This window comes from Centroberyx gerrardi, chromosome 10 (assembly GCF_048128805.1).
Source record: "Centroberyx gerrardi isolate f3 chromosome 10, fCenGer3.hap1.cur.20231027, whole genome shotgun sequence".
Lineage (NCBI taxonomy): Eukaryota > Metazoa > Chordata > Actinopteri > Beryciformes > Berycidae > Centroberyx > Centroberyx gerrardi.
The window spans coordinates 1112551-1124444 of record NC_136006.1 but is presented as its reverse complement, the minus strand read 5'-3'; the positions used below and the strand labels follow the sequence as shown (position 1 = coordinate 1124444).

Here is an 11894-nt window from a genome sequence, read left to right as displayed (position 1 = left end):
ATGCTCTCATGGTTGTGCACATTTTCCAGCCGCCTGCCTGTCCCAGACCAGCGGTGTGCAGCTGGAGGGGCAACAAACTGTTTCTGCACTACTTCCTCAAAGTCTGGTAGAAGAAGCACCACTGTAGATTTGGGCCATTCCCAGTGCTTAATTTGTAAATGATGAGGTCCCGGAACACTAAGTGTTCCCGCGAGTCGGTGTGGAGGGAAAAGGTTCCGGAACATATCAAGACAATTGTGCATTGGAGGCACGGTGGTGCTCAATACAGCCATATAGCTTACTGTAGACCAAACAGCCTAAACATTACTAAATGACCGACTATATGACCTTAGAGCTCCGACTACTGGGGACCTAGAACAATATTTGATTATTGCATAGGCTACATAATGCTCATTTTTACAAACCTGCCCTTCAAGTAGTAGACTCAAGATATAACTGCACTGTGCACAACATAAAAATGCCCACATAGGCTACTATGAGAAATCCTAATCATACATAAAGGAAACTGCAATGGCTTCAACCATTTACCAGAGAAATTCTGGTTCGAGTAGTTACGCATCAATATTCAATACAAATACTTTCATAGGATTTTGAATGTAGGAAACAATGTCAGCGAATAATGCAATAAAACGTGTCGTGGTGCAGCTAGAAGTCGGCCTGACTGCGACACTCAGCTGGACCGCGCTGGTTTTGAAATGCCCACAGTGATGTGGCTTACAGCCCTTCACTCAACCAGTTCTCATGTTATTACCAATTATTTTTGGACACTCAACATAACGTGCAATTGCCCGCATATTTAACTGTGGGACTTACAGGTCTGCACTCCAAAAAAATTCTGTTTTGCAGTCATCCATGCAAATATGAATTTTGATTGTCCCAGCAGAGACCTAATAGATTACAGAATATGCTAACACGTTTACAAAAAAAAAAAAATCATGCTTACCATGTCTAATTTTCCAAAATAGTCCACACAGCAGACATATGGACAGCAAATTCAACTTTTAGCCATGACGCTGTCTGAAGTTCACCATAACACACTCTGCAGAGCAGCTCACTCATGTGTGAAGTGATTACTATGCACTTGTTGTTACTTTCTAATATGGTAATCACCTGTCTTCATATGGAAATGAGACAGGTTTTTGGAAGGGAGGGGAAAGGAAAGAAGAGTCAACTACTGGGATTATTACATGGCAGACAAAAAAAAAAAAACCTTTCATGCCACCAGGTGCTGGGTCAAGGCAAATACTTCTAAAAGGAAAAAAGAAACATGTAATGCTTGGTTTATGTGCTGCCCCTAGCCCTTGCTGAAGTTAAAATGTTCGAAACACTGCACACACCTTCAGTTAGTCAGTGTGGCTCAGTTGGAAAGAGCACAGCATTCCCATCATTAAAGGTCAGAGTTCAAAACCCATTAAAGGTCAATATTTTAATAATAATATTAAATGCTTAACAATAATTAATAATATTTGTTTAACCAAGTTAACTTACTGTATATGGGGCATTTAAAACACTGACACCAGTTAATTTCACTGATTAGCACAACTCCAATTTGGGAGGAAAAACTAATCAGTGAAATCAGCTGGTGTAGTCTTTGGTTGGAGTGAAAACCTGCAGACTCTCGGCCTCCATGGCACATGGAGTGCAGAGTGCCGAGTGCTCTAAGGGATCCCAGAAGAACTATTTCTTCCAAAAAGGGTTCTTAAAATAAAAATGGCTCTTGATATAACTATTTTGTCTAACAAAGAACCCTTGAAGATAATTTTAAACAAAAAAGGGTTCTTTAGAGGCAAATGGTTCTAGGTAGATCCTTACCCCTCCCTAAAGAACTCTTTTGGAACCCTGATTTCTAAGAGTGTACAGTGTGACGGTGAGGGCTGTTCACCACCATACAAAGCCGGCGTGACTGCAGCCCTTGGCCAGCTGAGACCGTTAGCCTAGGTGGCTAATGTGCAACCCCCGTCTCGCTTAGCAAACCACGGAGTTTAGCACAGTAGTGTCCGCTACGCCGGCTTGAGCTACACGGACTACCCCCTACACGCATGCACCCTACACACGTGCCACCGGAGTAGCTGCCGCACACGGGGGAAACTAAGTGGATGTACAGAGATACAGGAGATATACCTGCTGCCTTAGCTGACTCGCCAGCACAGCAACACAGTACTCCTGGGTGCGTCACCCATGCAATCGAGTGCAAAACACCCAACAGAGCACCTCCACAGTATCCAGGTTCTGGTAACCACTCTCCGAGCGTCACCAGAAGGTTTCAGCAAATGTACAGGCAACGGCAGTCCGGGGAGGCTGCTAAGAGACAGACGCCCTGTTCGCCGTTGTCTGTTCAATTTAGTTTTTCCTCCACTATCTGTGACTTCACGTCTGATGCACCTGACTAGGTGGAGATCAAAAGATCAGTGATACCACGCCAACACAGGTGCTTTATAGAATAGCAACCTAGAGGTGTTTTAAAGATGTATCCATGTGACCCAGGAGGTGTTCTTCCCCGTACATATGGAATATGTAAGGGTGGAGAGATAGTCTCGATACGATAGAGAACTACATGCAACTTGCATTTGAAAGCTCAAATCACATTTGCCAGCCTTGTCATGCCAACAAGTAAGTCTTACATTAGTCACCTGAGCCAGAAGCTTGTCTGAGTCAGTTCATACTATTATGGGATATGGGTTACTTAGATATGAAGTCATCCAAAAAAATCATATATTGAATATGAAGGCCTGCAGCCTGTGATTCCATTTAAATCTGGTGTTAACCTGCATTATTCAGATAGTGTTCAGACACGGAGAAACACATCAAATCCAGGTTTAAACTCCCAAGACGCAATAAAGATCTGATCAAACTAGCTCAGCTCATCAGCAACAAGATGGAAATGCAATATGTGTCTAATCCACATATAGCAACTATGGAAACAAAAATAAATGTTCACATACCCATCAAAGCAGGAAGCACATCCAAACAACATAGTTGGCAGTAACTTAAAACTAGCTGTGAGTGTTAAAAATAGTGACTTAGCAACATGTACAGTGAGGATAATGTTGGACCAGGGGACTGTGGTTGCTCACACTTGGATAGTCTAGTGTTGATACTATCAAGTGACTAATCTGTCACTAAAAAGTCTACAGAGTTTCAAGTGATACTCATGATTGTGTGAAAAGTCTCTATAGATCTTCAGTGTCTGGGCTAGGGTTAATCTGAGGGTTGAGGTTAGGTGTAGAAATACTCTCATGTTAGTGTTAGGGTTAGGTTTGTGTATAGCTATCCTATGACTCTCTCCCCCAACCTCATCTCACACAAAAACATCAAACAAACATGACATGACACCAAATTATGTGTTGGTGGCACATAACGCATTATAATCCTGTTTTCCCAGCACACAATGATTACATGAAGGAGACACGATTATAAACAGGAAGTTGAAGTTGCAGTTGAAGTAGCTCAGTGGAAAGTAAGGGTGTTGTTGTCGGATGGTGGATGGGCGGACGAGTTTGATTCAATGCGGGAGTTCAATTCCCAGCTTGTACGAAGGAAATTTCTACTGAGTCAAATTAAAATTTTTAGCGAAAGTTTTTCTTATTTAACCATGGCCAAAGCCTTTCCCTTACCTTAACCAAGTTGTTTTAGCTGCCTAAATTTAACTGTTAGCCAACTTTTAGCTGAAAACGTCGTGTCCAATTTATGTTTTTGTCACTGAATCCAGTTTGTGGTGGAGGAACATAATTTTAACATAATTTGTGTCCACAGCACATGAATCTGCATTTCAGAGTTTGTGCTCATTTCGCCACTTTTTATATCATGTTGCTCTCCCCGCATCGTCTGCCGAATTTACAGTCCTGAGTGGCACTGTCGCGTGTCACTCAGGACACTCCTGTCTGTGTAAGGCCCCTTGTGTCAGCATGCTGTCCTCATGTAGGGTTACCGGACCATAGACAGGGAATGGTCAGTGTGCTGGTTGATGAGGGTTAGGGTTGGAGGTCAGGTTATGTTTGTCCAGTGTTGTTGTCCCATCGCCTCGTCTAGGGGTTAAAACATTATAAACAGTAGGACTATACTTATCTGGAGTTGCGTTCTAAAGCCGATTGAACACATTGTCCACTATCATCCCAGTATACTAATCCTAATCCAAGAGGTTTGCAGGTGGCTTCCCCATCTGTAGTGTTCTACCAAACTCGGGGTGTAGTGTATTATGTACACTGACATTTTATGTTAGGCTTCTTGCCATCTAGGGTTAGGGTTAGGCTAAGGTCAGATTTACATAGTCTCTAGAGATACACGAAATAGGCTAACCTAACCTCACTCCAAAATTTCTATTTTAGCCCTGTGACAGCAGGGTCTCTATGGATGGTATTGTCGGTCGGTCGGTCAGTCGGTCGGCCGGTCAGTCCCTCGGTCGATCGCTCGGTCGCTGTGTTCACCACTTTATGGTCACGTGGCCCGCAGGAAGTTAGACTGCAGAGTCTTAAGCGGGAGACCCGAGTTTGATTCCCGGCAGCGACGCTTCCACAAAATTCAACGTTGCAGGGCTGTTAGACTCTTAGTCTTGTTGGATAGCCGTCTCGCTTACAGAGGGTACCTGTTATTTCGTGGTAATATCTTCTGGCCTCAGCGAGCGGCGTAAAGTCCAGTGTAAGGAGGAGTGGGGTGAGGGGGCGTCCCTGCCTCGCTCCTCTCCCTAGGGGGAAAGTCAGAGAGCGCCTGCCATTGACCGGTACGCTGGCCATTGGTGAGCGGTACAGAATAGAGGTCTGTGCAAGGGACCTCTAGTACAGAAGTCTAACCCACTTCATGACATTGGTGCCAAACCAAATCTGTAGCCACAGCTGATGAAGTGCGCATGCTCAGACTGGATTTCTTCTTCTTTTCTTCCTGCATCAGACTCTCTGCTGCACAGCGCCTCCTACTGACAGACTGGAGGACCAGCGACATGTTGACACTGGAAACTGATTCATTGTAGAACTAGTTTTAATAGAGTGCCTTGCTGTTTGCATGTGTTTTGTCACCTTGCACTAAATGTGAGCTGTTGTCATGTGTCCTGTGTGTCAGTGTGTACTCTAGTTCTTTCTTTATTTTCTTATTTGGATTTTCATTTTTAACAAGTGTTAATTCTTTGTGATGTTTTCATTTTTTTACATTAACCAAATGAAATTTTCAGTTTAAAAAAAGTAATGACTAAACTCACAGTGTGATATTTATATTCATCTCTTATTTAACAGCCAAATCTATGAATGGATGACAGGTGTTGAATTTTGACTGTTATTACTCACATTTTCTTAGGTATATTATCTGTTTTCATTAGATTATTGATAAATGTATTGCGTTGACAGGATTATGACACTATCAGCTGCAAATTGTTTCTCGATTGTCTACTGGTTTATTTTACAAATGTGAAGTTAGTACATAAACAGTTGTGACAATGTGTTGAACTGTTGAGTGGAGTTCTGTTAATATTCCCTGGATCAATAAATGTTTGCATAATGATAATGATAATAATAATAATAATCATCATCATCATCATCATCATCATCATATAAAGGTTTCAAAATTGGTAACAACAGGTTTTTCATAGGTTCAGAAAACAACTTTTATTTTACATTATCTGTTTTTATTACATGATTGAGATATGTGTTACATTAACAAGACACAGGATTATGATTATTATTATTAACAGCAGCAGACTGTGGTTGCACCCAGTGTGAGTGTGAAGCAGAGTGGAGCTCACTCAGCCTTTCCTGGATCAATAAAGGTTTAAAGAACAACAACAATAATATGAAAAGTAAAAAAAACCCAATCATCCCTCAGTTCTGCGGTAACACAGCAGTTTTTTCACCTGTTTAGAAATCTCTTGCATCTTCAGCCCATAAACCACCGGGTTGAACAGAGTTGTGATGATGACGATCAAAACTGACATGATGCCGGGAACGACGGCGTCCACGTCGGCCTGCAGCCGGTTGTGGACGAGCTCGAACACGATGCTGACGGAGTGATTGCTGAAAATGAGGAGGTGAGGCAGGCAGGTCCGCATCGCCTTCCCTCTGACGGAGCCGGACCGGCGCAGGCAGACCAGCAGGATCCGGCCATATGAAAACAGAACAAACACTATCGGCAGAAAGACGATCACCACGGTGCACAGCAAGCCGTACACGTCGTTAACCAGCGTGCTCCCGCAGCTCAGCTTCACGAAGGAGTAGATGTCGCAGTAGAGTCTGTCCAGTCGAAACCTGCAGAGCCACAGCTGGCTGGCCAGCAGCGCCGCCCCCGCCACCAGGCCGGCCGGCAGCAGCCAGGCCAGCAGCAGCAGCGCCGCTACGGCTGAGGGCGACACCAGCGCGGCGTACCGCAACGGCTCGCAGATGGAAACGTAGCGGTCAAAGGCCATGACCGACAGCAGCGTGAAGCCGGACCCGCCCAGGAAGTAGACGACAAACGCCTGACAGAGGCAGGCGGAGCGTGAGACAACAGGACGCTCGGACAGGAAGTCAGAGAGCAGTTTGGGGTAGATGGCGGTGCTGCAGGCGAGCGAGTTCAGCAGCAGAGCGGCGATGAAGACGTACATGGGCTTGTGGAGGCTCCGCTGGGAGCAGATGAGGAAGACAATGAGGGAGTCTGTGAAGGAGACAAAGATGTAGACTGTCAGGAACATGAAGAAGGAGAAATATCGGAGTTTGTCGAATCCGGCGTGACCTGGCAGAGTCAGATAGGTCTCGTTAAACCCCTCCGTCATCCTGGATGTCTTCATGTCCGAGAAATATTCAACTCAAACAACAGGAGCAGAGGTGCAACCATGAAACATACAGGAATATTACATCAGTAAACACACACTGTCTCTATTGAAAACACTATGGATCAGTTATGAAAGGTAAACGCCGACATTTCAGCCATGGAGCCTGAAAAACTAGATTGTTATCTTTTGTAAGGAATGACAACAACAGAGACATGAACATTTTCATCTAAAATGAATTCAACGAGATGAACATTGAGTAGAAAAAGTTTATCAGACATTTCAAACCATCCAGTGTGAATATTTCAAACACTTCCACACAACTGCTCAGTGTTTCCTCTGAGCAGACACTGATCCTTCTTTCAACAGTTGACTGGTTTTATCCCAGTTTCCATCCTCCATGGATCTCATTAGACACTCAACCAGCAACTGACAACAACAGCAACTTTATTCCCAACAGTTTCCTCATCGTCACAGTTTGACATTTGTCCATCAAGCCTGAGAATTTGGAAAAAACTTGGGTTTCCCCAGGTTGCAGGCAAAACAGACCCGGAAAACTTCATGAAATGAGTCTGAACTGTGAAGCTCAGCCTCTATGTTTCTGACAGGAATACTGCTCAGATCCGGTTCCTCCACCAGTAAAGGATTATGTGCCAACAGCAGGAATTGGACTGGACATTTCCACCTGTTGGTCACATGCAAAGGACTGTTTAGCAGTTAAAACAGTTTGGTTCAGGTTAGCTTCAGGTTTTGCTCATGGTTCAATAAATGAAAACTTGTTGTCATGAGTTGAGAATTGAACCTGGGTTGTCGCCCATCTGTCCCCCTGACCTCCACACCCTTACTTCCATCAAACTACTTCCTGTTTCTAGTCCTGTCTCCTCCACCTGATCCTTTTTCCTGGTCCATGTTGTGTTTGGATGTGGTGGAAGTCTTAGTGAAGCTTGTTGATTCCACAACTGCTGCCTTGATGTTGAAGTGCCCTTGAGCAAGGCACTCACCACCCTCTGGTTTGTTTTTCCCTCTTAGCCTCATCTCTCTGTATCTCTGTTCACACTGCAACACCACATGACTCAGATCTGATGTTTTCTAATCAGTGTGAACAGCAAAAAGCTGCATGGAGACTATCTCTCCACCCTTACATATTCCATATTTACGGGGAAGAACCCCTCCTGGGTCAGGTAACGTGGATACATCCGACACTCCGGCTTGGCTGCCCACGCCTAGGTTGCTAATCCATAAAGCACCTGTGTTGGCGTGGCATCACTGATAATTTTGATTTTGAACCTGTCTCCGAGCGGCCTAGAGCTGGAGAGAACCATGGTTACAATGTAACCTCCCGTTCTCTATCCTATCTCCCCTAGAGACTATCTCTCCACCCTTACATATTCATCACCCCGACTAGGACCCTGATGGCTGGGCCTCCAGTGCAATGGGTGAACAGGAGATTAATTAACCCTTAAACTCAGATCGTCCGCCCACGGCCTTATTTGCATCATGCTGTTTAGATGGCTCTAAAATCAAAACCATAATAGTTAGCATCATAATTCTTTTTGCATCTGAAAGCTAAGACTTCTGTCTTCACTGTAAGCCCATGCAACCCCTGTAGCATGTTTGCTCTAAACGAACTGCGGAATTCTGTAAAGTTGTATGTCAAATTACGAGAATTAAAATCTATTGAGTTGCGGATTAGGTATGTTCTAGAGCTCTAATGTTGCATCCATTTCCGTATATGTAATTGATGACGTCATCATGTTGTACCACGCCCATGTCTGCTGGTGAAAAGGTCTGGCACACCCGGCTGTTTAGGGCGCTAATGTTCCGGGTGTTTGACCGAGGAGCAAGCCTGAGTTGTTGGCAAGGTCCACTCACTATCTCTGAAACGTCTCCTGCCACCGACCCTCCCACCCCGGCGAAGAGGATAACCGATGTCTGGAGAAACATTAGCAGTTGACTAGCCAACTGTTTATATTGGCTAGCCGGGCCAAAACTAACAAAAACACCTTTGCGCTCTGCTCACAAAAATTAGCATATCTCAAAAACTAAAAGATGTACATAGTTCAAATAAATTTTGGAGTGTTGACAAATATCATATTCATGTTCCTTACATTTACAATTTCTGTGGCTAAATATGTTTAGAGTGTGTATTTAGCAAAACATGTTCAATTTTGTCCGATTTTTAATTTGACACAATTTCAATATTTTTTCCAGTTATTATGGTTTATTGATTTACGTAGCCTTTTAGCTTGGGTTGTGCAGATTTTAGGGATAAGAAACATTTGAAGATACTCAAAAAAATGACATCATAGTAAGCAAAAATACCAGTGTAGGCTCTGGCGGACCATTTCTATTGCAGAGTATAAAGGGTTACTTACTGTCTCTGAGCAGTGCCAAGCACCAACTACCCGAAGGAGGTTGCTGGCTGCAACATTGAGGCAGTAAAATCTAGAAAAGGTTGACCCAAGTGGCAGCTACACAAAGTGATAGCCATTTTAAGTTCAGTAACTCAAGTGGCTCAAAAGGAGGATGCTGCAATGCACCTAGGACCCTGTTCAAGTCCCACAGGGGAGCTGCGGGTTTCCTGTCTCGGGCCTACAGCCATTGGGCACCCTTAAGGAAATGTGTAATCAGGCCCCAGCAGCCCTCAGCAAGTTCGTGGTCCCCAACACGTGCAGCTTTGATGGCTGCTACCATGCCCCTGAGGGTAGGGGAGGATTTACCCACATCCATCTGCTCCTACAAAAACGTCAGGATCTCACGAGCTGACACCATTAGGGGGTCGATGTGGCTTGTGTTGCACCATGATGCAAACACATCCCATCTATAGGAATAGGCAGCTCTAGTAGATGATGCTCGAGCCCCCTGCATGGTCCTGACAACTGGTTCTGGCAAAGCAAGAAGCCCGTGCACTCCCTGGGGGAAAGGTTGGAACAAGGTCCCCCCTGCCAGGGACAGCAAATCCCTCCTGACTGGACTTTCTCAAGGAACCCCGTCCAGGAGAGGATTCTGGAGAACCACACCATGTGGGGCCAATTTGGAGCCCTCACACTCTCCACCTGCACTCTGTGAAGAAGAGGTGGGAGCTGGGATGCCCCAGCCATTGTGCACCACGCCCCAGCCGCTCAGGGACACGTCTGCTGAGATTAGCTGACAGAAGGTCACTAGACCCAATGTGCTGCCCCTCGCAACATTGCCCAAGCTCTCCCATCAGTGGAGGGCCATACGAAGTCTCTGAGTGACTGATACTTTGGTCAACAAGTACTTCTGTGGGGCCAGGTCCAAGCCCAGGAAGCACCTCTGTACAGGACGCATGTGCAAGACATTTAACGGAACTACCTGAACCATTGCCACCATTAGGTCCATGACGTGGAGGCACAGCCTCCAGCTGACTTTCGCCCCCAGCCGGAAATAGGAGAAGCAGGCTCTGAGAGCCTCCTGCCTCTGCCTACAGCCCTGGAGTCCATTACCATGCCAAGGAACTGCATTGGAGGAGGGCTCCAATCTGCTCTTCTTTGAGTTCAGGCGAAGGCCCAAGCCCTGAATATGCTCAAGGAGCATGGACATGTGATGGCGACACTGTTGCTCTGTGCGGGCGCAGATCAGCCAGTCGTCCAGATAATTTAGCACCCTCAACCCCTGCTGCTGTAGGGCTGCAAAGACTGCATCCATGCACCGGGTGCCACAGAGATGCCAGAGGGGAGGACACGGAACTCATAGGTCTTGCCCTCGAATGCAAACCTCAGAAACCGCCAGTGCCCCTTCCAGATGGGTATCTGGAAATAGGTGTCCTTGAGGTCCACTGTGGCAAACCAGTTGCCGGTATTGATGGCTTGCCTCACCCTTGGCACTGTCAACACCCTGCATCTCAGGGGGCGGATTTGTTGAGCCCCCTGAGATCCAGAATAGGACGCAAACACCCATTCCGCTTGGGGTCGAGGAAGTAACAGGAAAAGAACCCAGCCTGTGTGTTGCCTTGCTCCACCTATCTGATTGCTCCCTTCTCCAAGAGGAAAGTCTGTTCCGCATGCAACACCTCCTTGTGCTGCCCTGTGCGGGTCTGACACTGTAGAGAAGGTAACCACTGTTGTTAGGGGAGGGCTGTGACAAAACAACAACCGGTAGCCCTGGATCATGGTGGAGAGGACCCAGGGGCTTTCCCCCAGTGCTAACCATGCTGTGTTGTGGTCTGAAAGGGAGCAATAACAGGCTGGGTTCAGGACACCATCAGGAGCGAGCTGCTTTGGACCCCCACAACCTCGAGACCTGCCATCTTTCTTTGCCTACTGAGACTTACGTCTAGGAAATGTCTCAAGCTGAGGCCTGAGGTCCCCTGGACCACAGTGTGGCTGCTCCAGGGAGTCCCAGGATTGAGCCACTCTTGCCTGGCGGCACAGTCCTCCTGCTGCAGGCAGGACTGGGACAGCCAAAGGCGGAGCCGCACTGCCCAGAACATTGCCATGGCCTTGCCTACCGCCTCTGCCTGTTCCTTACACTAGGAAGCTGCTGGATTTCCTCTGTCAAATCAAGATCTCCCTTCTCCAGGCCATCCATGATCCTGCAATTCTTGCTAAGACAGCTGGCCCTTCCAAGAACCGACTTAGAGGGGGAGACCAGCGCTGTCATGGCCTGATCCAATTGAGGTAACAACCAATTTTCTCATGGTTGTGCACATTTGCCAGCCGCCTGCCCATCCCAGACCAGCGGTGTGCAGCTACAGAGGCAACAAACTGTTCCTGCACTACTTCATCAAAGTCTGTGGCACCACTGTAGGTTTGGGCCATGCCTGGGTGTCATCCTCAAACCCTGAGAGGGGGCCCTTGAGGTCCTCCGGCATGATAACATCTAGCGCTCTAGCTGCCACGCTTATAGTTGCCCTTACCTCCACAGTATTCAGGTTCTGGTAACCACTCTCCAAGCGTCACCAGAAGATTTCAGCAAATGTACAGGAAACGGCGATCCAGGGAGGCTGCCAAGAGACAGACGCCTTGTTCGCCGTTGTCTGTTCAATTTCGGGTTTTTTTTCTCTACTATCTGTGACACGTCTGATGCACCTGACCAGGTGGAGATCAAAAGATCAGTGATACCACGCCAACACAGGTGCTTTATAGATTAGAAACCTAGGCATGGCCGGCCAGGCCGGTGTGTCTAAAAGATGTATCCACGTTAC

General features: G+C 46.4%; 1 protein-coding gene across 1 annotated transcript; it reads right to left on the bottom strand.

Annotated features, from left to right (window-relative positions):
* Nucleotides 1–5797: 5797 nt before the first annotated feature.
* On the bottom strand, nt 5798–6745 carry LOC139929944 (olfactory receptor 11A1-like). The gene has a single exon (XM_071923016.2). The coding sequence runs from the start codon at nt 6743–6745 to the stop codon at nt 5798–5800; it is 948 nt and encodes a 315-aa protein (XP_071779117.2).
* Between the last annotated feature and the right edge of the window lie 5149 nt (nt 6746–11894).